General features: G+C 41.9%; 1 protein-coding gene and 1 long non-coding RNA gene across 3 annotated transcripts; one reads left to right on the top strand and one right to left on the bottom strand.

The window, feature by feature from the left end:
* The first annotated feature begins 3,446 nt into the window (after positions 1–3,446).
* On the top strand, positions 3,447–6,861 carry LOC122046065. 2 transcript variants are annotated; one of them, XR_006130170.1, is made up of 4 exons: positions 3,447–3,864; positions 3,968–4,034; positions 4,125–4,309; positions 6,548–6,861. It is a non-coding gene; the product is annotated as an uncharacterized LOC122046065 (long non-coding RNA). The 2 variants fall into 2 exon arrangements; XR_006130169.1 differs by having other exon boundaries at positions 4,138–4,309.
* A 17,781-nt stretch (positions 6,862–24,642) lies between these two features.
* Positions 24,643–26,175, bottom strand: LOC122049243 (plasmodesmata-located protein 6-like). Its single transcript, XM_042610653.1, has 3 exons — positions 25,335–26,175; positions 24,997–25,098; positions 24,643–24,922 (listed from the first exon to the last, which is right to left on the bottom strand). The coding sequence occupies exons 1-3, from the start codon at positions 26,074–26,076 to the stop codon at positions 24,915–24,917; spliced, it is 852 nt and encodes a 283-aa protein (XP_042466587.1). The 5' UTR covers positions 26,077–26,175; the 3' UTR covers positions 24,643–24,914.
* Positions 26,176–27,179: the final 1,004 nt, after the last annotated feature.

A 27,179-nucleotide genomic window follows, 5' to 3' on the forward strand; every position in this document is an offset into this window, starting at 1 on the left:
GCCACAGACTACTGGACAGCAGTAGAGCAGTCGCACTCAGACGGGTCAGAGTACTTCTGGGTCATCGGGACGACCCTAGAGGTCAGGACAATTTTCATCTGGACGTTCCCGGTCTTCTAAGAAGAACCGGAAACAGTCCACCGGTGGCACTGCACCCGATGTGGATCACGAGATCACATCACCTCTGCAGGCACCATGAGACAGTCAGTTTGCTATTATTGTAAACTGCTTGGGCACGTGAGCCGAGACTGTTCACTGAAGGCTCAGCATGTAGCTTCCGGGATTTCTGTTCCGGGAGGACAGTTTGGGTCAGTCCGGGACTCAGCGAGGTGGGCCGAAAGCTCAATCTTCGCATCGTCAGTAGAGGACAACTTCCTCTGTAGCAGCTACATATGGTATGCACAGTCACGAACATTCCGATGTCCTTGTGGAGAACTCCACGGTATTCTGCCCTAGTGTTCTCCTGTACTATTCGTCAAGAAGAAGGATGGTACCCTGAGGTTGTGCATCGATTATAGGCAACTGAATGCAGTGACTATCATAAATAAGTACCTTTTGCCACGGATTGAGGATTTATTTGATCAGCTTAGAGATACATCAGTGTATTCTAAGATTGATCTGCGGTCTGGATATCATCAGCTGAGAGTTAGAGATTCTGATATTCAGAAGACAGCATTTTGCACCAGGTACGGACATTACGAGTTTTTGGTAATGTCATTTGAGCTTACCAATGCTCCTGCAGTATTTATGAATCTGATGAACCGTATCTTTCTGGAGTACCTAGATCAGTTTGTTATTGTGTTTATCGATGATATATTGATCTATTCGCGTTCCGAGGAGGAGCACGCGCAGCATCTTCGTATAGTCTTGGAGACTCTGCGACGACATCATCTGTATGCGAAGTTCATCAAATGTGTATTTTGGCTTCCCTCAGTTGGTTTTCTAGGACATGTGGTTTCTAGCCGAGGTATTTCAGTAGATCCTCAGAAGATCGAGGCTATCACCAGCTGGGAGCAGCCGAAGTCAGTCCAGGAGATTCGCAGTTTCTTGGGCTTGGCTGGATATTACCGACGATTCGTTGAGGGTTTCTCCAGCATTGCTATGCCGTTGACACGTCTGACCCGGAAAGGCATGAAGTTCACGTGGTCCGAGGCTTGTGAGACCAGCTTCCAAGAGCTGAAGCGGAGATTGGTATCAGCACCGGTTTTGGTTTTACCTTCTGGTGATGACGGATTCGTACTTTACACAGACGCATCTCTTCAGGGCTTGGGCGCTGTTTTGATGCAGCACGGTAGGGTAGTCTCCTATGCTTCTCGTCAGTTGAAGGAGCATGAGAAGAACTACCCAATACATGATTTAGAGCTAGCTGCTATTATCTTTGCTTTGAAGATTTGGCGACATCATCTTTATGGTATTACTTTTGAGATTCTTACTGATCATAAGAGTCTCAAATATATTTTCACCCAGAAGGAACTCAATCTCCGACAGAGGAGATGGATGGAGTTCCTGAAGGACTATGATTGTACTATTAGCTACCATCCGGGTAAAGCTAATGTGGTTGCTGATGCACTTAGCAGGAAGTCCAGAGGGACTTTAGCTTGTCACCGAGTTTTAGTCACGAACTTGATTCAGGGATTCTCCGAGTTGGGCCTTGAGGAGCAGGGACGGACGGAGCAGGGTATTCTTGTTACCATGGTTGCTCAGTCGTCGATCAGGATGAGGATTCGAGAGGCCCAGGCCGGAGATCAGCATTTAGCCAGATAGCTTCCGGACAGCAGACCGAGTTTACACGAGATGACGAGGGGATTGTTTATTTCCGAGGTAGATTATGTGTACCTCAGTCTCACCCGGTCATGGAGGAGTTACTTCAGGAGGCTCATCGTTCTAGATTTGCTATCCACCAGGTAGGACCCGTATGTATCGTGATTTGAGGCGTTCCTATTGGTGGAACGACATGAAAAAAGACATCGCGGAGTTTGTAGCTAGATGTCTTGTCTGTCAGCAGGTGAAGGCTGAGCACCAGAGACATGCTGGTTTACTTCAGAGGATCCCCATTCCCGAGTGGAAATGGGAGCACATTACTATGGATTTCGTGGTTGGTTTGCCTAGGACTCGACGAGGCCATGATGCGATTTGGGTAATCGTTGACCGATTAACCAAATCCTCACATTTTATAGCGATCCGGAAGACATATTCTTTGGATCGATTAGCAGATCTATACTGTCGTGAGATTATTAGATTACATGGTGTTCCTTTGAGCATCATATCGGATAGAGACCCACGGTTCACGTCTCGATTCTGGCAGAGTCTGCAGCAGGCCTTGGGCACACAGCTTCGTTTCAGTACGGCATTTCATCCGCAGACAGATGGACAGTCAGAGCGGACCATTTAGACTTTGGAGGACTTGCTGAGGTCTTGTGTCATGGACTTCGGAGGCAGTTGGGAGGACCACCTGCCCTTGGTGGAGTTCGCCTACAACAACAGCTATCATTCGGCTATCCAGATGGCACCGTTTGAGGCGTTGTATGGTAGACTTTGTCGGACACCCACCCTTTGGGAGGATGTTGGTGGGGCTCAGCTATTAGGACCTCAGAGAGCTCAGCAGGAGGCAGAGTTGGTTCGTACTATTAGGCGGAGGATGTCTGAGGTTCAGGACCGTCAGAAGAGTTATGCTGATCAGAGACGGAGACCCCTGGAGTTCTCCATTGGTGATCATGTATTTCTTAGAGTTTCACCCACGAAAGGGGTGAAGAGATTTGGTCTCTGAGGTAAGCTAGCTCCCCGATATATTGGACCATTCCAGATCTTGGAGGGGATTGGAGCAGTAGCTTACCGTCTGGCGCTACCACCAACTCTAGCTGGCATTCACGATGTATTCCATGTATTTATGCTGAGGAGATACATATCCGATCCGGCACATGTTCTGTCAGATATATCTGTTCCTATTCAGCCTGATGTTACTTACGAGGAGGTTCCTGTGCGGATTCTGGACCATAAAGAGCGTCAGTTGCGGAACAAGACTGTCCGGCTGGTTAAAGTCGAATGGCAGCATTATTCTGACGAGGAGACTACTTGGGAGCTGGAGGATACGATTCGAGTTCGATACCCTCATCTCTTTACTTGAGGTATGTGGGTTAGAATTTCTTTCAGCATTTATACTGTTTGGTTATATTATACTGTTGGCTGTTGGTTATAGCGAAATTTGGGGACCAAATTTTTATTAGTAGGGGAGGATGTGAGATCTCGGAAAATTTAATTAATAGGGTTATTTGGAAAATAGCCTTATAGAATTTTTCCGAAATTTTTAGGAATTTTCTGGGAATTTTTCGGAGCTCGTACGACGAGTTTTGAGGGGATCAATTTCGGGTTCGGATAAAGCCTGTTTGGGATACCCGTTTAAGTGAGGAAATGTGTTAATATATAAATTCCTTTATTTCTTTCCAAATCGCTGATCCACCCGACCTGACCCTCACGATCCCGATCTCCCCTTCCCCGATCTCCCCTTCTTCCTTCTCTGTTCTCTCTCTCGTGGACGATCGGCGCCGACGGGAGCAAGGCTTCAGCTCCGGCGATCTTCCTTCTGCCGGCATCGATCCTTTAGCTCAGATCTAGCCGAAGCCTTCTCCTTCTCGCTCTAATCTCTCTGTTCTCTCATGGGGACGAATCGACGCCGAGCGTGGACGAGCCAACGCCGACGATCGCCGGTGTAGATATATCTTAGGAGCTTGCCGGAGATCAATCAAGGAGGCACGAATCATCTTGATTTCCTCTGCTCAACCCTCCCCCGATCTTTCTTCTCGGTTTTCCCGACCCTCTCCTCCCCCGATCTGATCGCCAGCTTGAAGATGCCCTAGGGTTTCAAAGGTAAGCAACTGATTCCTTCTTTTCCCTCTCTGGTTGTTGCCGATCTTGGAGGTTAGGGCTTGTTCCTGTTTTGATCCTTGATGGAATTGTGATCGTCTTCCAGTTCTGGACTAGGAGGAAAGCATCGGATCAGTGGACCTCCCTGTTGTTGATTGAGGTCCCGGTTAGAGGTGAGTTCTTGTTAAAATTAGGTATTGCTATATTAGGGCTCTCCATTTCTTGTTGATCTGTGGGCTTTGCTTGATTCCTTCGTGATCCAGTTGTTTCCCGCAGGTGATGAGGTTGTGTACTGTTGGTGTTCTTGATCTCACCTTGAACCCAATTGAATAGGGAAGGATTTAAGGAGGATTATATTATGTGGAAACCAGTGAGGATCTGAGAAGGTGATCTTGGTTCCGATAGGAATAACCATTGGATCCAACATCAATAGCAGCTGGGACTTGAGGTAAGGTGTAGAGATTTTGTAATGTATTGGATTAGAAATACATTGGATTAATCCATGATTAGTTGATACATGATGTGTAGATTTGAATTAGGGTTATGTTGATTGTGGTTTAATGGATTAGATTAAATTAATGGAATGATTAGGGTTAAGACAATTAACCCTAGTCAACTATTGGATTTAATTTAAGATTGGATTTCTAATCTAATTGGTGATTAGGGATTAGGTAACTAACCCTAATTGACCGTTAGATTAATTTGGTAGGTTGGGATTGCGTGGATTAGGGTTTTGCCCTAATTTGGTTTTAGGGATTTTATTTAGCTATTCATTTGATGTAGCTAAATAAAATATATATGTATTGTTTGTTTGACGCAGGACTCTGATTCGAGATAGGCGTCTCGACTTCGGATTTAGATTGTACCTTCTATTTGAGGCGGGTACCCTTTGACTTATCTCTTGATAGTGCCTTATGATATGTGCAGTTTATATATACTTTGTAACGACCCAATTTTCCCTATTTTGAGTTCTGAATATCTTTAAAAATATTTGAAAATGCTTTTAAAATATTCTAGAGATTTTTAGGAATTTTTAGAGTATTTTTATGCAATTTTTGGAGTCCGTTTGGTATTTTTACCGAGTGGAGAAAGTTTTAAAAAAAACAAAGTGCAAGAGCTAGGATTCGAACCCAGCTTCTCGGGCCCAAGCTGTAATCGGCCCAACCAACCAACTGAGCTACACGATTTTTGTTAACCTTATATGGAGCGAATAATATCTAAGCAGTAGTAAATGAATAGAGAATAAATAGGAAGAAAAATAGTTGCAGCTGAGACTCGAACCCGTGAGCCGCGTATTAAGCAGAACGCAGCTAACCAACTGTGCCAGCGGCTATTGTTAATTAAGGAGAGAACGGACAATATTTAAGGGTTAACAGAGAACAAATTACCTAGGTTATAAAGAGAGGACTTTAGTGATTTTCGGACAAAAACCTAAACTCCTCTTCTCTCTCGCGACGGCGCCGACTCTTTCAGGCGGAAACAGAGCCGAATCTAGGGCTTGTCTTCGGCGGCCGGCGAGGACTTCTTCCGACGAGATCTCCACACCTTCGTGATCCCCTCGTCGAGAAGAACAAGTAGATACCAAGAGATCGTTGAGGAAAACAACTTCTCCGAACCCTAGCAGCCCTATCTCTTCGGTTGTAAGTCCAAGAACCCAATGTAAGTGCTTCTCACCTGCGGTAGGAGTAGCTCTCGGGGTTTTGTTTTGCATTTTTGTTGTGAAATGAACAATAGCAACCTTTTCATTCTAGCATATGGATTAGATTGCAACCCTTGCTTTAACAATTCGGTTTAAGTTTTTGGGTTAAGTTCTTTTGGCCATTTTAATGCACGGACAGAGTTTTTGATGTTTTCCTTGATTGTCACAGCATGCTTTTTGGATGTTTTTACCTTACATTTCAAGCATGTCTAAGTAGCTATGCTTCTTTCCAATCATGGCATGATTAAAGAATGGTTAAGATTCAAAAATGCTTAGTTTCACAAGTTTGTCATTTGAAACCTGTTACTGCCGTGAGCTTCCTAAGACCATGTGGGTTGTTAATTCTGATTGAGTTTGTTTTGGATATATCCAGATACTTATTAGTGGCATATGGTTTTAGAATCCCGTGCATAATGTATATATGTGAGAAATACAAGCAAAGTAAGACTATGGTCACAAATTGATCTTGAATTCCAGAAGTTAGAATCAAAGCACACTAAGTGCTTAAATAAATGCCAAGGCATTTTATTACAAGAAGTATTTAAAGAAGGATATAAAGAAAAGTATTTTACTTTTAAAGGGCATGTACCGGACACAATGTCCAAGGGATGGGCTCCAAGTTGCCCCTAGACATAAGGTCTAGAAGTGTCTTAATGGTTTTGGGATTAGCTACCTCAATTCTCATTAAGAAAGGCGCGCAAAGTGGTACAATGCCGGGCCCAAGTAAAGTTGAATATTATTTTTAAAGTATACAAGTATTAATTTGGAAACAAACAGAACAAGTTCTTTTATCAAAGTTGCCAATTTTAGCAAATTAAATTGTTGTTTCCTTTAGAGATGCATGATGTAGTTCCATTTGCTATTTTCATGTTGAGCATGTATTTCCCTGCTTTCTTTAATGCTTATGCATTCCGTATCGGATTTTGTGAGTAGAAAGTACTTACTAAGCTTTTAGCTTATAGATACTACTTTTTCCTCCTACTGCAGATATGGATAAAAATAAAGGAAAGGCTAAAGTGGCCTAGAAGAAGGCGACAAGGAGACATTGATGGTGTGTGTGTGGTGGCTGATATGGAAGCTTGGGACCTTGCTAGAAGAATTTAGAAATCGTACCTGCTGGTGTTTTTGTTACTGTTAGAGTAGAATTTATCTTGCATTACTAATTTCGTTATCTTTCTGTCATTTAGTTGGATTAACTGTTTATGCTGGGAACATGTTCTTTTCCTTATTTCTGGATTAGTTTTCAAGTTTTGTGAAGTGAGATCTGCTTCAATAAGAATCTGCCGTATGGTTCATCTTGACTTTTTCTGCTGTAGAGATAGATTCATTTGCTGTATTTGGTTTGTTTTAATGATTCTTTTGTTATGGTTAAGTACTGCTTGGAATTTCTGCAGTAAGTGCTTCTTTCGGATCAGCAAGTGTGAAATAAGATCATATCTGATTTGAGTTTGATTTTTATATAAGAAGTTCATATTTGATTTTTAGTTTGCAAACTTAGTTAGAAGTGTGAAGTGGTATGCTCAGTTGCTTTAGATTCTGTTATAGCATGAAATTTCTGCAGTAAGATTTGGTTCTATGATCAGCATGATTAAATTCAGAAAGATTTGCATGCTCAGTTGCTGTACCAAATAGAGAATTGTATGATACATCCGTAACCTGCATTTGTTCATAACTGTGCTGCAATTGTTTTCAAGCTTTGAAATGAGTAAAGTGCATTTTAGGCTTGTTTATGCCGTGTTGATACAGATACTCCTATCGGAATTGTTGTTAAGGTTTCACACTAGCTTGGTTTAATGTTTCCTTATTATTGGTTAAAGTTTTGACTGTTAATGAATTGTTATGCATGCAGTATTAGTAGGAATAGCCATGACCGAACTATGCAAAGGTTTATACAGGCATACAAGTTTTAAATGCTATTATGGAAACATGCTAATACACTTTGGTATGATTGATAAGCTTGGTTAATGGCAGTACTGAAATAGTTAGTAATAATACAGCATGCCAACAGAAGAAAAAAAAAAAAAAAAAAACAATATATATATCATGCCAAGTTTATTATCTTTAAGGTAAAGCAATATTAGTTTAGTAGAATGAGTAATTAGGTAACGGTCACCTCCAGGGTAGCAGTAAGGAGGGTGGCTGTTACAGTTGGTATCAGAGCAGGTCCATTTTCCAGCAACACACACACATCAGCATCATCCTTGCCGTCTTCAAGTAAGAAAGTATTTAAGTTCTTTCTTTATTGCTTTCCTTTATTATTATTATTTGCAGTATGGATGGATTGTTTATAAGTGATTAAGTAAGATAAGAGTTTTTAGCTATTTCCTTTCTTAATATATAAATGTGTATGTTTAGAAAGGGTAGAGAAATTATCAAATTTTCTTATTTGTTTAACTAGATGTCGAGAAGAGGACGTCCCCGTACCGCTCGTACTGAGGACCAAGTTCAGGAGGAAGAGAGGCCAGGCTCAACTGAGCCCAATCTTTCTGAAGTTGTTGCCCAACTTCAGAAACAAGTAGCTGAGCAGCAGCAAGTAATTGCCAATCTGATGGCAAATCAACAACGTTCCTCCTACTCCTCAAAGCAAGATGGTGGAGACTCCGGTGGCGAGGTTCCACTACCAGTCGTCCACGGCACCCGAGACAAGAAGCTTACCTTATCATGGTGGCCGAAACGAGAGCTTCTCAGCACGTGAGCCACAGGATGCCGGGCTTGGTTCAAGACACTGAGAGCACCATGGAGCTTCTTGACTGCCAGTCGAGAAGGTCAAGTGTGCCTCCTTACTGAGCACGCATGTGGTGGGAGAGAGTAAAGAGCAAGAGGACAATCAATCAGATGAGATGGATTGATTTTGAGACAGAATTCTACGACGAGTTCTTTCGTCAAAAGATCACCAATAAGCACTACGAGGAGTTTATAGAGTTCAGACAGGGGGATCTGACAGTGGAGGAAGCAGTTAAAAGATTCAACAGGCTAGCTCATCTCTGCCCAGAACTAGTAAGTACAGAGAAGGAGCGAGTCAGACTAATGCTCAGAATGCTGAAGCCTGTGATATCACTTAATGTGAGCAGTGGGACTCATCAACCCCTGGTTGGAGAAGAGTTGGTCAGTAGAGCCTTAGTAGCGGAGCACTACCTGAACAGCATGAAGGCACAAAGAGAGCAGCACAAGCCAATCAAGATGGAGACTAAGACTGGGGGAAACCAAAAATCTCAGTTAAATAATCAGAACTGGAAAGGCAAGGGCACTAAAAGAGCAGTGGGATTCAGGAAGTAACCAGAAGGGAGGACCAGAAACCAAACAGACTAAGCTCCTTCCCTGCCCTAAATGTGGGAGAACACATCCAGGAGCCTGCCTCTTGGGTAAGACTGGATGTTATTCTTGTGGTCAAGAAGGACACATGGCCAACAGTGTCCTAACAAGTTCAAAGCACCCCAGCCACAGCCAATACAATATGGAGCCAAGCCTCAACTACATTATATGCCTGCAATTCTGGAAGGACCTCAGATCAGTCAAGGAAGGTTGGAAGCTCCACCAGTTTCGCCCTTTGACAATGCCAGAGTATTCTCCCTTACCAAAGAGGAAGCTGCTAGTGCCTCCACGGTCGTAACAGGTCAAGTAGTTATTTTTCAGCATATAGCTACTGCACTATTTGATACTGGGGCGACCCATTCTTTTGTATCCATACCTTTTGCCAAAGAATTACAGGTACCTACAGAAAGCATGAATTCCAAGTTCCTGACAACCCTACCTTCTGGGGAAGTCATGGAATCTAGTCAGTGGCTTCGGTCTATACCAGTCAGAATTTCAGACCGAGAGCTATGTGTTAATCTGGTAGTCCTCGCTATGCAGGATTTCGATATCATTTTGGGTATGGATTTCCTCAGCAAGTACAGTGCTTCAGTGGACAGCCGCAGAAGAAAAGTGACCTTTAGTCCAGAAGGTGAACCATCCTTTGAATTTATAGGAGTGCCAAAGAGGAAGACTCTCTTCTCTCACAGCTCACCGGATGTTAGCTAAAGGGTGTACTGGTTTTCTTGCATTCATTGTGAGTACAGAGGAAGAAGAAAGACCTAAGCAGGAGGAAGTTCGAGTAGTCTGTGAGTATCCAGAGGTGTTCCCGAAGAGCTACCTGGACTACCTCCCAATAGAGAGGTGGAGTTTGAGATTGAACTGGTTCCTGGTACCGGTCCAATTTCAAAAGCTCCATACCGCATGTCCCCAGCAGAGTTGAAAGAGCTACAAGAACAACTTGGAGCTACTTGACAAGGGTTTCATCGCCTAGTCACTCACCATGGGGAGCTCTGTGTTGTTTGTCAAGAAGAAGGATGGATCTATGCGGATGTGCATAGATTATAGAGCTCTGAATCGGTGACCATCAAGAACAAGTATCCACTGCCCAGGATCGATGATTTATTTGATCAATTGAAAGGTGCAACAGTGTTCTCCAAGATAGATCTGCGCTCTGGGTACCATCAGTTGAAAGTGAAGGAGAGTGACATACCCAGAACAGCTTTCGGGACCAGATACGGACACTACGAATTCGTAGTCATGCCTTTTGGTGTGACTAATGCACTGCAGTCTTCATGGACTTGATGAATAGAGTGTTCAGAGAATACCTCGACAAGTTTGTCATTGTGTTCATAGCGACATTCTAGTCTATTCCGAACTTCGGAGGAGCATGACACGCACTTGAGAATAGTTCTGCAGACCCTTGACAAAAGCAACTCTATGCTAAATTCTCAAGTGCGAGTTCTGGTTGGAGCAGTGGCATTTTTAGGTCACATTGTTTCAAAAGAAGGTATTCAGGTAGATCCAGCCAAGTAGAAGCGGTCAACAAATGGAAGAGACCCAAGAATGCGTGGAGATCGAAGCTTCCTTGGTTTAGCTGGGTACTACAGAAATTTGTGGAGGACTTTTCCAGGATAGCCTCCACTTACAGCCCTCACCGGGAAGGACAAGAAGTTTGAATGGTCGGATAAATGTGAGCAGAGCTTCAAGAAAGAGGAGACCGATCAGTGCTCCTATACTGACTGTTCCAGAGGATGACAAGAGTTTTGACATCTACAGTGATGCTTCCAAGATGGGCTTAGGAGCTGTACTCATGCAGGAAGGAAAAGTTATAGCTTATGCTTCCAGACAACTCAAAGACTACGAGAAGAACTACCCCACTCATGATCTTGAGCTGGCTTTGCACTGAAACTCTGGCGACACTATTTGTATGGAGTCCATGTAGAATCTTCACAGATCATCGAGTCTTAAGTACTTCTTCACTCGGAAGGACTTAAACATGAGACGGCATAGGTGGCTAGAGTTAAAGATTATGGTTGTGAAATCCTCTACCACCGGTAAAGCTAATAAAGTGGCGGATGCATTAAGCCGAAAATGCATCCTTGATGTCCTTATCATCATTAGCCCCGCCACTCAGAAGAGTTGTCGATTTTGGACTTGAAATTATTTATGGGCAACTTTCGCATTGACCCTAGAGTCAACCCCGCTGAGGATCAGAAAAAGCAAAGTGAAGATCCGGATATCCAAAGATCAAGCAAGGAATACAAGAAGAAGGAAATTCGAATTTTATCAGACGGTGGAATTCTTTATCGGAAATCGCCTTTGTGTTCCCAATGATGAAGAGTGAGAAAGAGAATTTTAGAAGAGGCCCATAGTACGCCATATTCTATGCATCCTGGTTCTACCAAGATGTACGAGACGTGAAACAGAAGTTCGGTGGTCTGGACTCAAAAGAGATGTAGTTAAATATGTCGCACGACATGTCGAGAGTCAAAGCGAACACGGAGACCGGGAGGAGTTTTACAACCTCTTCCAATACAGTGGAAGTGGGAAGACATATCCATGGATTTCATAATGGTCTCCCAAGAACCACAAATGGATATGATGCAATATGGGTGATAGTGGATGATTGACCAAGTCCGCTCATTTTCTAGCCATCAAAGTGTCTCACTCTATAGAGCGTTAGCACATTTGTATGTTAAAGAGGTGATCGACTTCACGGAGTTCCCAAATCTATTATTTCGATAGAGATGGGCGCTTCACCTCTCACTTTTGGGAGTGTGTTTGCACTAGGCACCAAGCTCAAGTTCAGCCAGCCTTCCATCCTCGATGGACAGACAGAGCGAGTAAATCAGATCCTAGAAGATATGCTCGGGCTTGTGCATTAGATTTTAAAGCGATTGGTGCAAGTATCGCTTATGAGTTTGCCTACAACAATGACTACCAAGCCACCATCGGGATGGCACCATATGAGGCGTTGTATGGCGAAAGTGCAGATCACCTATATGTTGGCAAGAAGCAGGTGAAAGAAAGGAAATGGAAGTAGAGTGGGCATTCGAGACGATAGAAGAAACCACTCGGGCTATTCGAAAATCGAGACGGAGGATTGAGGCGCCGAGTAGATGAAAAGCTATCTTGACAAGGCCTTTGGAATTTCAAGTAGGAGATTCGTTTTCTCAAAGTTGCTCCTATGAAGGGAGTGATGAGATTTGGCAAGAAGGGCAAATTAAGTCCTCGCCACGTAGGACCTTACCTGATCAAGAGAGGATTGGGAAAGTAGCTTGACTGGACTTACCACCGGACATGTCAGCAATACACAATGTGTTTCATGTCTCCATGTTAAAGAAGTGCCTCCATGACCCTAGTCAAGTGATTGAGCCTCAGTCAGTGCAGATCCAAGCGGATCTTAGTTTTGAGAGTAGACCTACACAGATAGTGGACAGAGCAGTCAAGAGACTAAGAAGCAAAGAAGTACCACTAGTGAAGGTCGTCTGACAGAACCAGGAACACGAGGAAGTCACTTGGGAGCGGGAAGACAGTATGAGGCAAAAATATCCAGAACTATTCTAAGTTCGAGGACGAACTTTTTATAAGGTATGGGGAATTGTAACGACCCAATTTTCCCTATTTTGAGTTCTGAATATCTTTAAAAATATTTTAAAATGCTTTTAAAATATTCTAGAGATTTTTAGGAATTTTTAGAGTATTTTTATGCAATTTTTGGAGTCCGTTTGGTATTTTTACCGAGTGGAGAAAGTTAAAAAAAAAACAAAGTGCAAGAGCTAGGATTCGAACCCAGCTTCTCGGGCCCAAGCTGTAATCGGCCCAACCAACCAACTGAGCTACACGATTTTTGTTAACCTTATATGGAGCGAATAATATCTAAGCAGTAGTAAATGAATAGAGAATAAATAGGAAGAAAAATAGTTGCAGCTGAGACTCGAACCCGCGAGTCGCGTATTAAGCAGAACGCAGCCAACCAGCTGTGCCAGCGGCTATTGTTAATTAAGGAGAGAACGGACAATATTTAAGGGTTAACAGAGAACAAATTACCTAGGTTATAAAGAGAGGACTTTAGTGATTTTCGGACAAAAACCTAAACTCCTCTTCTCTCTCGCGACGGCGCCGACTCTTTCAGGCGGAAACAGAGCCGAATCTAGGGCTTGTCTTCGGCGGCCGGCGAGGACTTCTTCCGACGAGATCTCCACACCTTCGTGATCCCCTCGTCGAGAAGAACAAGTAGATACCAAGAGATCGTTGAGGAAAACAACTTCTCCGAACCCTAGCAGCCCTATCTCTTCGGTTGTAAGTCCAAGAACCCAATGTAAGTGCTTCTCACCTGCGGTAGGAGTAGCTCTCGGGGTTTTGTTTTGCATTTTTGTTGTGAAATGAACAATAGCAACCTTTTCATTCTAGCATATGGATTAGATTGCAACCCTTGCTTTAACAATTCGGTTTAAGTTTTTGGGTTAAGTTCTTTTGGCCATTTTAATGCACGGACAGAGTTTTTGATGTTTTCCTTGATTGTCACAGCATGCTTTTTGGATGTTTTTACCTTACATTTCAAGCATGTCTAAGTAGCTATGCTTCTTTCCAATCATGGCATGATTAAAGAATGGTTAAGATTCAAAAATGCTTAGTTTCACAAGTTTGTCATTTGAAACCTGTTACTGCCGTGAGCTTCCTAAGACCATGTGGGTTGTTAATTCTGATTGAGTTTGTTTTGGATATATCCAGATACTTATTAGTGGCATATGGTTTTAGAATCCCGTGCATAATGTATATATGTGAGAAATACAAGCAAAGTAAGACTATGGTCACAAATTGATCTTGAATTCCAGAAGTTAGAATCAAAGCACACTAAGTGCTTAAATAAATGCCAAGGCATTTTATTACAAGAAGTATTTAAAGAAGGATATAAAGAAAAGTATTTTACTTTTAAAGGGCATGTACCGGACACAATGTCCAAGGGATGGGCTCCAAGTTGCCCCTAGACATAAGGTCTAGAAGTGTCTTAATGGTTTTGGGATTAGCTACCTCAATTCTCATTAAGAAAGGCGCGCAAAGTGGTACAATGCCGGGCCCAAGTAAAGTTGAATATTATTTTTAAAGTATACAAGTATTAATTTGGAAACAAACAGAACAAGTTCTTTTATCAAAGTTGCCAATTTTAGCAAATTAAATTGTTGTTTCCTTTAGAGATGCATGATGTAGTTCCATTTGCTATTTTCATGTTGAGCATGTATTTCCCTGCTTTCTTTAATGCTTATGCATTCCGTATCGGATTTTGTGAGTAGAAAGCACTTACTAAGCTTTTAGCTTATAGATACTACTTTTTCCTCCTACTGCAGATATGGATAAAAATAAAGGAAAGGCTAAAGTGGCCTAGAAGAAGGCGACAAGGAGACATTGATGGTGTGTGTGTGGTGGCTGATATGGAAGCTTGGGACCTTGCTAGAAGAATTTAGAAATCGTACCTGCTGGTGTTTTTGTTACTGCTAGAGTAGAATTTATCTTGCATTACTAATTTCGTTATCTTTCTGTCATTTAGTTGGATTAACTGTTTATGCTGGGAACATGTTCTTTTCCTTATTTCTGGATTAGTTTTCAAGTTTTGTGAAGTGAGATCTGCTTCAATAAGAATCTGCCGTATGGTTCATCTTGACTTTTTCTGCTGTAGAGATAGATTCAATTGCTGTATTTGGTTTGTTTTAATGATTCTTTTGTTATGGTTAAGTGCTGCTTGGAATTTCTGCAGTAAGTGCTTCTTTCGGATCAGCAAGTGTGAAATAAGATCATATCTGATTTGAGTTTGATTTTTATATAAGAAGTTCATATCTGATTTTTAGTTTGCAAACTTAGTTAGAAGTGTGAAGTGGTATGCTCAGTTGCTTTAGATTCTGTTATAGCATGAAATTTCTGCAGTAAGATTTGGTTCTATGATCAGCATGATTAAATTCAGAAAGATTTGCATGCTCAGTTGCTGTACCAAATAGAGAATTGTATGATACATCCGTAACCTGCATTTGTTCATAACTGTGCTGCAATTGTTTTCAAGCTTTGAAATGAGTAAAGTGCATTTTAGGCTTGTTTATGCCGTGTTGATACAGATACTCCTATCGGAATTGTTGTTAAGGTTTCACACTAGCTTGGTTTAATGTTTCCTTATTATTGGTTAAAGTTTTGACTGTTAATGAATTGTTATGCATGCAGTATTAGTAGGAATAGCCATGACCGAACTATGCAAAGGTTTATACAGGCATACAAGTTTTAAATGCTATTATGGAAACATGCTAATACACTTTGGTATGATTGATAAGCTTGGTTAATGGCAGTACTGAAATAGTTAGTAATAATACAGCATGCCAACAGAAGAAAAAAAAAAAAAAAACAATATATATATCATGCCAAGTTTATTATCTTTAAGGTAAAGCAATATTAGTTTAGTAGAATGAGTAATTAGGTAACGGTCGCCCTCAGGGTAGCAGTAAGGAGAGTGGTCGTTACATACTTACTAGTGATTGGTAGATTTATCACTTCCCCGGTTATAGTTTATTCGATACCTGCAGGCGGGTACCCTTTGACTTATCTTTTGATACTGTCTTATGATATGTATAGTTTATATATAATTACTAGTGGTAGATGGTAGATTTATCTCTTACTTGGTCTTAGCTTAGTTGATACCTATCACATGCTTCTTCTGTTAGTTGTTTTACCTTAGAACTGGATGCTTTTATCTTTTGCCATGTGTATATATGTATATGGAGATGGATAGGTACATTTAGTGTTACTTGCCACTGGACTAGTTGCTGTAGGTACTTGTTATATGTTGTTGGATTTATGTTGTTTATATCTCTGTTATATATGCGTTTACCTTTTTGGCACCTACGGAGGAGGATATGTTCAGGTATGACATACTGTAGCCGCACGCACCATATTGCATGATTGCATGCTGGGTGATTGACGACTCCATTATTGTTGAGCTCGTTGGCCTGCTACATGAGGGCCTGCACACAGCGTGACCACTGCATGGGTAGTGACACAGCACTCGGGGTGTGTATGGCAGGTTGCTCGGTGGTGCACCGCTGGAGTGCTCATGGGTAGCACGATACAGCGGCGTTACAGCCGGGATCCCTCCCCGTCATCGCGTACCGGGAGTTGAGAGCATTGCGCTCCCTCACTATGTTTGAGGTAGGAGGATAGGTGTACTCCGACAGCATCCCGTCCACTCGGTCACTCTTCAGGGGCAGTGATGGCAGAGTGCACGGTGTCACAGCCCTACCCACTCGATCTCACCATTGTGTGTGAGATAGCTGACTGGTTGACAGGGGTGACCATGTCATATTGCATCATATGCACGGATTGCATCGTTATGATTGATGCATTTTGGTGATTGCATATGATTGACATGCATACAGGATACATGCTTTTGCTCTGACTATTTTTATCTCTGTATGTTGACAGTCAGTTGCCCAAGCCTCGCAGGTAAGCACAGTTTATTTCAGTTATGCATTTTCTTATTATTCTTGCTATAGACTGTACTTTATATCTTTTGTTGGTTATTACAGTTTATTTCAGCTATGCATATCTGTTATACTGTTAGGAGACTGTACCGTAGATTGTACTGTTAGGAAACTGTACTATAGATCCTATGGTTTAGGAGACTGTACCTTAGGATATTGCTAGTAGTTATATGTTGTTGTACATATCTATTGGATTACCTGCTGAGTTCTTTGAACTCACCCCGTTGTTACTACTTTTCAGGTTGAGGCCGTCAGGAGAGATTCCAGTCGCTAGCCCCTTGGTCGCGAGGATTTCTAGATATCGTTTTTTGTATTCGCTTTTATACGTATACTTGTGATGTGGGTTTGTATTGTGGACTTTATGACGCACATTGGGTTTACTATTGTTTTCCGCTGCGAATATTTCATTACTTCGTGGATTTCGTTTCTTCGTTGTAGTGGAGTAGGATGTGTACGTATAGCTTCGTTGATTTCTATATCATCTTTTCTTTATATAACTGCGTGGATTGTTCATATTATATCTGTATAGAAATGTTGAATATAACTGCATGGATTGTTTACTATTTGTATGTATTGTTCCGGCCGAGTGTGGCCGAGGTATAGATATATGTATACTGAGCTTCATATTGTCACCCGTACAGGGGAGATGCTGCCGAAATTTCTTCTGACAGGGACTACCTGGGGCGTGACATTTCCCAATCGATCAGCCGATCGATTGGGCATCTCCAATCGATCGGTCGATCGATTGGGCATCTCCAATCGATCGGTCGATCGATTGGAGATTAGATTTCTCGCGAGTAGACGCGAGAAAGGCTGGATCGATTGGTCGATCGATTCAGCCATTTCCAGAGAGCACAGAGGCGCTCTGAATTGATCAACCAATCGATTCAAAGTCTCTTCAATCGATTGAGAGTCATTCAATCGATTGGGATCCAACCGTTGTGTAGGTTTAAAGTTGTTGTGAGCGATTTCTTCGACACAGCTTCGAGCGCTTCTTCTCTGATCTTCACGATCTGTTCTCTACCGAGCTCACCGACACACACCAGATATTGGAGGCTTAGAGAGGAGTGTTGTTGCACTTCCAAGTAAGTCAAGAGGTGTATTCAAGCAAGAAGAAAAGCAAGCTAGGGTTCTGTGTAAATCTTGTAAGATTTGATATTGTATAAGCTTGTATTTTGTTCTTCTTGTATATCTTTGTGTATGAGCTTGTACAAGGCTTCTCCGTCTTCGGTAGTTATCGTAAAGGGGTGTTTTCATAGTGGATGAGTGAGTGAGAGTCGGATCCTTGGATTAGTCACCTCTTCTTGAGGTGGATACTAAGTAAATCCTTAGTGTTAATGTTGTGAGTCTGCTTCTTGTTGTTTATTCCGCTGCACATCATCGAAGAAGCACATCAACAAGCGCGAAGAGCTATTCAACCCCTCTCCCCCCCTCCCTCTAGCATATTTCAACCCTAACAAGTGGTATCAAAGTAAGGTCGCTCTTCACCGGAACCATCGCTGGAAGGGGCAACAAGGCTAGAGGATGAAGAAGTTGAAGCAAGTTCATCAAAATCAAATAATTCAAAAAGCTCAATTTCAAGATGGAATTTCGAGATTGACTCGGATTCGATACAAGGGTACCTCCACCATTCACAATGATGAGCTTCGATTCTTGGAAATCAAGGATCAAAAACTTTCTTATGATGGACATAAAGCAATGATTTGCTCTAATGGAAGGTTTCCAAGTTCCAAAAAATAGCAAAGGCAAAATTCTCAAGAAGAGCAAGTGGAACCAAGAGCAAATCCAAAGATGTGAGGTCAATGATAAAGTGACCAAACTATTAATCAATCTATTGTCAAGCAACATCTTAGAGCAAATTGGAGAATTTGAAGACGCCAAAGAGCTATGGAGCAAATTGGCAAAAATCCATGAAGTCCCCTCCACTGTACAAAATCAAAAAGAATCTAAAGAGGGCAACTCATTGGAGCAAGACCAAGAAGAGGAGGATTCCGAGGTTGAAAGATGCTCAACATCGGAAGAAGAAGAAGTCCTAGAAGTTTCATTCTCAAAGGAGTGCAACCAAAAGAGTAAGGAGGTAACATATTCCTTATTTTATGTACAAGAGGATGAAGAAGAAAAAGAAGCCTCCATCTCTGAATCAAGAAGGGATGAAGATGAAGAAGCTTCTACCTCCAAAAGTCAAGTCAAATCAATTGGAGGATCATCATTGTCAGATCAAGAGGAAACCTCTACATCCGGATCAAAAGGAGAAAATGTCATCCCTACAAACAAAGGTATAACAATTTCAATTGTAAATAACAAAAATTATATTATTTGCTTTGAGTATAGGGAACATGAGCACTACAAGAGTAAGTGTCCCAAATTGGCCAAGAAGAAGGGCCAAGTGGCACCAAAGAGCAAGGAGAAGCTCAAGGAGACCACCCCCACAACAAAGAAGAGCAAGGAGCACATTGTGTGCTTCTTATGTAATCAAAAAGGACATTATCGGAGCCAATGTCCAAAGGGGAAGAAGCTGGTCAAGCCTAAGGGAGGAAGCACAAGTCAAGGGGGAGCTTCCAAGGTAAAATCCAAGGTATCATCTATTGAGCCTACCCCTTTAAATCATAGTAAAAAGCATGCTAGTTCTAATTTATATCATTTTAATGCTATTTACTATAAAAATAGGAGGCATGATAGAATTAATGAAAATCATATGACTCTTCATGCCAAGACTACCACACCTAGGATTAGGAAGGTAGATAAAAATTTAGGCAAGAACACTAAGGATAGTAGATACAAGCCCAAAAATAGAAATGCTCAAGGATTTAAAAAAAAAATCCAAAACTAAGGATTTAATAATGGAAAATAAAGTCTTGAGGTCAAGGCTTGATAACATGGAAAAGACCTTAAAGAGAATCGAAGATTTTCTTAAGGGCCAAAATGGGCACAACCTAGGGCTAGGAACACAAAAGTCATCCAATGGTCATAGAGGTTTGGGATACAAACCTAAGGCTAAGAAGGATGTAACTTCTTACCATAGAGTTCCATATAGTTATGAAACCAACTCTAGGTCTAGGGGTCAAGTCAATGATATAAGGGAAGTTATCCCTAGGAATATCTTTGCAACGATAAATGTGACTAAGACTTCTAAGAAGCCACTAAGAATGTCACAAGGGAAGCAATCCCTAGAGGTTGACCTAGAGGAGGTGACCCAGGCTTCTAAGAAAGCCTAGGAAGGTCATTAGGAAGGTAACTAGGGAGGTTATCCCTAGTGAGTACCTAGAGCATCCAAGGAGCATCAATAGATTTTGGGTTCCTAGGAGCATTTTCTCTACCCCTTAGATGGGTTAGAGAGTGTCAACTCTAATTGGAAGGGTAGTTAACCCAACCTTGATGAAGTTGACACTCGGAGAGCATTTGCAAGGTTTATATTAACCTTTGAAATGGATTATTGATTTACTCTTTGAAAGAATAAAATGTGTCCAACCTTGAGGAATTATGCTTAATTTAAATTGGCACAAATTAAGAAAAGCAAAAGAAATGTCAAAATTGGGAGTTTGACATTTTTTTGAGAAAAAGTGAGCAATCTAGGATTTAATTTTAAGTTGGCTAAGGTTTAAGGATACGTAGATAGATAATCTAGGTATATTTTATTTATGCTAAAATTTGTCATGATTGTTTGCCCACTATATGCCATGATATCATATTTAGCATTCATTTTTATCATGAAAAATACAAAAATACCATGACATGTCATACATACATTATGTAGCTATAGTATATTTTCTTTTAAAAATTATTCATTTTGATATATGTCATAACTCATCATGCATTATTTTTAATTCCTTGCAATTAAGGACAAATGACATTTACTAACAAGTGACATTCTAGATGGATGTTCAAAATTTCTAAAATGCCTAGATAGAGATATGCATAATCGCTAGTTTAGGACAAAACCAAAATCTACATCTCACAAAGACTATAAGGTGACTTGTATGTGTTTTAGTGTACATTAAATACAAGTGAGATGTTAGGGTGATGAGCAAGACTCAAGATGTTGATTTAGTGCATTTTTTTTAATCTTGATTTCATCTAAACACACAGTTATGTGTACTCTAATAATTGGGAAAGTTAATGTACAAGTCATGTGCATTGAGCCCAAGGAACATGGTTGGAAATTGATTTTGAAAAACACTTTAAATATACTTTGGAAAACCTTGGTAAAAATTATCTTTTGATAGTAATCATCATTAAAGAGTTAGACACAAACTTGGAAGAAACATTGAAGTTTTTACAAGTTTTCAATTTTGTGTTAATATTTGAAAATAAGATATATTTTCTTAGAAAACTATTTTTCCATGATAATATATATCCTAAATAGTGTCTACAAGAATTTTCATGATTTTTAGAATTTTGTAGAATTTTTAGGGCATTTCTGAAATTCGGTTGAAATTGGATTTCAGAATTTCAGAAACCCAATCGATCAGCCGATCGATTGAGAAGCCTCAATCGATCAACCGATCGATTGAACTGCGTTTCTTCGCGAGCAGAGCCTCACTGGATCGATCAGTCGATCGATTCACCCTGCCTGAATCGATTCAGAGGCAATTTCCGTGAACAAAAGCTCGCGGAATCGATCAAGCGATCGATTGAAATGGTCTCAATCGTTTGAGATTCAACTTCAATCGATTGAGAATGCTGATTTTGGTTGGGAAAGCCTGATTTCAGCATTTTAAATCATTTTTAGTCTAGGTAACCATTTCTAACCCTTTGAAACACATTTGTATACATTTAGGGGGAGTTTTCATGATGAAAATAAGGATGGATTGGTTAAGGAAAACTAAGTAGAAGTTTAGGTTGAGGTTTAGTTTCAATATTAGATTTTTGAACCTCAAAACTTCTAAATTTGGGTTTCCTAAAGGTTTAGGGATTCTAAGTCATTGTCGGTGCAATGACAGAAGTTTCGAGCATGTCTTTAGAGGGAGCTACTTTTTAAAGACATGGAAATTATTTTCTGAAACTATGGAAGGTGGTATATCATTCTTTTGGACAAATGCTCAAGGTTAAGCATTAGGAAATAATGGAGAGTGGATATCTTCATTGTTTAGTTGTGTATGCTCAATGGTGAGCATTGGATACAATGAACAGTATAAGACCTTCATTGTGTTTGCGAAAAGGTTAATGCTCACGGATGAGCATTGGATACAAATGAAGGGGGTATGAGACTTTCATTGTGGTGTTGTGAATAACATGTGAAGTTGTGAACAACGTTGGGCCACTCTTCAGGGGGAGAGTTTTCTTTATGTGTGTCAATAGGGGGAGAAATGTAGGGTTTAAGTTAGGTCTTTACCCCTCTAGGAAAGTTAGGGAGAGAATGTAGGATCTGTACTATGCCTTCATTACCTCAAGAGGGAGTTTGCCCTATAGGAAAGGGAGAGAATGAAGGAAACCCTCATTCATGTTTTGGCATGAGGAAGAAGTTGAGGTTATGGATTAGTCTAACTTAAAGGTATTGTCAAACATCAAAAAGGGAAGATTGTTGGTGCAATATCTCCCGGGTCAAAATTGACCGGGTTGATTAGGCTTGAGTTGGCTCAAGCTGAGTCTTAATGTTTGAGTTTCGATGTTTGACAATATATGGAGATTGCAGGTGCAATCGTTCTATTGGGGAGATTACTGGTGCAATTCTCCTCTAGTCAGAGTTTGACCAGTTTGATGTGAAGAAGAGTCAAGTAGGTCAAGGCTGACTGAATACTTGACTGAGAAAGTCCTAAGTGGAGGTTAGGCAAATGGGAAATCCTGGTGAGTGAAGCCAGGTGAAAATCCTAGTGAGTGAAGCTAAGTGAAAGTCCTGATGAGTGAAGTCAGGCAGATGAAAGTCCTAGTGAGTGAAGCTGGGCAGTGGAAAAATCCTGGTGAGTGAAGCCAGGTGAAAATCGTAGTGAGTGAAGTTAGGTGAAAGTCCTGGTGAGTGAAACCAGGCACGTGGAAATCCAGATGGGTCAAGGGTGACTGAGCATCTGGTGGAAGTCCAAGTAGGTCAAAGGATTGACCTGATACTTGGCATGAGGAAATCCAGATGGGCTAAGGGTGATCAGACATCTAGTGGAAGTACAAGTGGGTCAAGGTTGATCAGATAATTGGCACGAGGAGAAAAGTCCAATTAGGTCAAGGGTGACCGGACACTTGGTGAAGGAGACCTAGCAGGTCAAGGTTGACCGGATGCTAGGCATGAGGTTCCAACAGGTCACAGTTGATCGGATGTTGGGTTTGAGAACCTTGTACTTGATTTAGGCAAGTCAAAGGTGAGTCAATCGATTAACCGATCGATTGAACCGTAGTCCAATCGATCAGTTGATCGATTGGATGTGTGTCGCGAAGAAGGTTTGGCCAAATCAATCGGTCAATCGATTTGGAGTAATTGTTGCAAGCACAAAACCTTTCCCAATCGATCAGCCGATCGATTGGGCATCTCCAATCGATCGGTCGATCGATTGGAGACTGGATTTCTCACGAGCAGACGCGAGAAAGGCTGGATCGATTCAGCCATTTCCAGAGAGCACAGAAGCGCTCTGAATCTATCGATCGATCGATTCAAAGTCTCCCCAATTGATTGAGAGTCATTTAATCGATTGTGATCCGACCGTTGCATAGGTTTAAAGCTGTTGTGAGCGACTTCTTCGACACGGCTTTGAGCGCTTCTTCTCCGATCTTCACGATCTATTCTCCACCGAACTCACCGACACACACCAGATCTTGGAGGCTTAGAGAGGAGTGTTGTTGCACTTCTAAGCAAGTCAAGAGGTGTATTCAAGTAAAAAGAAAAGCAAGCTAGGGTTTTTGCCGTGTAAATCTTGTAAGATTTGATATTGTATTAGCTTGTATTTTTTTCTTTTGTATATCTTTGTGTGTAAGCTTGTACAAGGCTTCTCCGCCTTCGGTAGTTACCGTAAAGGAGTGTTTTTATAGTGGATGAGTAAGTGAGGGTTGGATCCTTGGATTAGTCACCTCTTCTTGAGGTGGATACCAAGTAAATCCTTAGTGTTAGCGTTATGAGTGTGTTTCTTGTTGTTTATTCCGTTGCACATCATCGAAGAAGCAGATCAACAAGCGCGAAGAGCTATTCCCCCCCCCCCCCCCCCCCAAGCATATTTGAACCCTAACATTCTCAAGCTCGAGCTGGCATGAACTTGAGCTCGAGCTCGAGCTCGGCTCGATTACTGCCCTAGCCTAGAAGTCAAACATTATGTGATTGCATACCTCATTTAAAAGAAAAATCTCTATAAATGTGTTGTATTTGGGGATCGAACCATGGGTGTGAGTGATAACTTGACGCTCCTTTCGCTGCACCATAGCTCTAGGGGTCTAATGGAGTCAAGAGAATTAACAACGTTGAGCCTAGGGTGACTGGTTCTGTCCTATAGAAGTTTTCCATATGTCAAATACGTCATAACTAGAAATCAAATCGTGGATCCCTAGATCCACCTAGACAACAAGGGAGTATCTCTATCGCTGCACCATAGCATATCCATCTTATTTAGCTCATCACTTTGTCCTTATCATTCAGTAACTTTTTTTTTCTTTTGTAGGAAAGGACTGAAGAAGGCAATCAGTGATGCACCATAGCATATCCATCTTATTTAGCTCATCACTTTGTCCTTATCATTCAGTAACTTTTTTTTTTCTTTTGTATACGAAAGGACTGAAGAAGGCAATCAGTGAAGCGATAGACACTGTTTTATAAGGTACTTATATTTATTTAACTCGCTTAAGTCGAATTCGAATATCATATAATCAAAGGCTTATATTACAACGACGTGTCTTAATTTGCTTGAATGATTAAAGGTCCATTTATTTTCTATCTTTTAGAAAAGAATTATAGAAAAATTTGATTATTTTTCTTGATTTAGTTGTGATTAAAAATTTTGTTTTTTTCCAACTTGGGATTCTCTTTCCCTCTGATCGCTCATGACAATTTTGTCTACAACAAGGCTGCCTACTTGATCCTTATGACCGTTTTGTGAGGCTGCTTGCTCAATCCTCCAACAACGCTCAATCTCGATCCTTACAACCACCCGAGATACTTGCTCGCGATCCAAGTTCTCTTCGAGCATGATTTCTTGGTGATGCGATCGGTTGTGCTGGAGGTGTCGATGTGGATCGACTCGAGCAAGATGTTTGTTGGGATAGAGGAGATCAAAAAAGATTCATATGCCTTTCTCTAGACTTCCTTTTTTTTCCTTTTCTGATTCAATTTTGAAAAACAAAAACTAAAAGTCCATCAAATATTCAAACATAAATCTTGTTCCATCTGTTTTCTTACTTGTTCCTCAGTTCATAAGTCTATAACAATTGAGTTTGATAAACAGATAGAGATCAATAATAATGCAGCTTAGAAATCTGTGGGGCTTATTTGTTTGGAATCTTATCAGCTCATCTCCATTAATCTCTGCAACTTCCCCACTTCACTTCTTTCAAAGAAATTTCTCATCCATATCAGATCAATAAAAGGTTCTGAAACAAGTCGGAGAATACCGCCACCTCAATTTTACTAATATTTATTTACCTGCAAATTAAGGATTCAAATGATTAAACTAAAATGCATATAGAAATGAAGAAAAAAATTATAATGAAAACTACCTTGATTTCCTGCTTTTCTGACGAAGGAAAGGAAGAGGAGTATGAGAGCAATTCCTGCAATAAGGCCAATTATGATGGCCGCTGTTTTTCCTGCCTCATCGCCTGAAAAAAAAAAAATACAAGAAAAAAATGTTCGGATTCAACCGTCGAATTTTAAATTTTAAAAGACCAAAATAAAGGGAACACATGTATACGAAAATGAATAGAAGAGGAATCAATGGCCAATTTTAGATGAATAAAAATCGAAATTGATGGATTGTGAATCTTTTTGTTTTTTTTCAAAAAAAAAGAAGAAGAAAATTTACAGATGTCTTGTGAAAATCAACAGATGAACTCACCGTGGTCGTCATGGGAGGTGTCGACTCCTTCGGACGAGTACCTGACGTAGCATTTTCCGAGGTAAGCATCGCCGGCGCCGGCGAGCCCGCAGACCTCCCTGAGCCGCGCTACTGCCGCCGCCGTGCACTCGTCACACTGGTTCGCTGACTGGTCGCCGACGCACTGTGCCACCGCCTTCACTTCCCCGGCGGCGCCGACCCTGTAGCTCCCGCCTCTGCTCGTCTGCAGGGCAGCGAGCGCAGCGTCGCGCATGGAGAGCTGCATGCCGGATTCGTCGTCGCCGTGTCCTCCGCCGGCGGAGGGGGAGGCGCACTTCTTGTAGAGCACGGAGGTGTCAGGCTTGCCGAGGAAGGAGTCGTTGCCGTAGCGGAGGTAGCATCCCCTCAGCTGAACGAAGGCGCCGGCGGCGGAGGGGCAGAGAGCGGAGAGCTGGGAGAGGCAGGAGTGGACGCAGGCGGCACACTCAGACACCGCCACGTCGCCGCGGCACTGGAAGAGCCCGTAGGCCGCCGGCGTTCCCCTGGCGGCGGCGGAGGTGAAGTTGGCGTACGAGGAGAAGGCGGCGGAGTTGGCGAGGGACGCGAACAGGGCATCGAGATTGGATTGGTACAGGGAGGCAGCGTCGTACTTGGGCTGCGAGCAACCGGCGTAGACGAAGTCATCGTCGGAGGAGGCAGAGGAAGAAGCCATGGAAGAGAAGAGGAGCAGAAGCAACAATTCAGACATGTTAGTGAGCTTCATTGTTGCTGGAGCTTGATGTTTTCATAGAGTGAGTGAGGGAGTGACTTTAAGGCTATGTTTACTACAAGAGACGAGGCATAGGAAGAGGAGAAGGGACAGGGGAAAGGCCCGTGAGCATCGATGTTGTACTCATCCGCACACTATAAAGTGGATTGATCGGACCTGAAGAATACCGGTAAAGAACGTGGTCCCAAGGAGCCCCATTATCTCTTGTACTCATTCTTGGTGATGTTCCCGTTGAAGATTGGTTTTGCTGGCCATGGAATCTTGCATGCAGTCGGTCGCATCGGGACCAAAGCGGAGACCTACAGCACTCGATCGCCAACGCACCGTGTCCACTGTGAGTGCTTAGTTTTATGTTCTTTGTAGCATGGGTGATGCTTACCGGAAGAGTGCTCAGTGTGAAGCAAAGCTACCGTGCAGCCACGGACTGATATGCGTGGGAAGCCTTTTGCTTCGAGTGCTCGAAGCCGGCTGCTGCAGTCTTGGTCTGCTGCTACACTGATCCTAGTCGACGAACGGAGAATGCCGGGTGAATTCCTTGGATCTTTAGGTGACTGCAATGGGTTTTAAGATTTCTTGGCCAAATTCAGATCAGCTAATTCCGAAATTATCTATTTGCAATTGTGGATGTTGGAGAGGTGGAAAGATAGGTTCTGAGTCACTTGCTCGGGGCTAGGAGTTCATACATGTCGTAAATCTGAGTCGCTTGCTCGAGACTAGAGATCCATGTTTTACTAAGGCTAAGTCATTAGTGCGGAGCTAGGACTTTTGGGTCTATTGTAAGATTGAGTCGCTAGCTCAAGGCTAGGGATTCGTGCTTGTCGTAAGGTTAAATCGCTAGAGCAAGGCCAGAAATTCCAGACCTATTGTAAAGCTGAGTCATTAGCTCAGGACTAAGAGTTGTAGGCCTATCGTAAGGTTGAATCGCTAGTGTAGGACTAGGAGTTTTGGATTTGTCGTAAGGCTAAGTCGCTAACACAAGGCTAGGAGTTTCGGGCATATCGTAAGGTTGAGCCGGTAGTTCAGGACTAGGAGTTCCAAGCCTATCGTAAGGATAAGTCACGAATGTGGGGCTACGAGTTCTGAGCCTGTCGTAAGGT

The sequence above is a fragment of the Zingiber officinale genome, chromosome 2B (assembly GCF_018446385.1).
Source record: "Zingiber officinale cultivar Zhangliang chromosome 2B, Zo_v1.1, whole genome shotgun sequence".
NCBI lineage: Eukaryota > Viridiplantae > Streptophyta > Magnoliopsida > Zingiberales > Zingiberaceae > Zingiber > Zingiber officinale.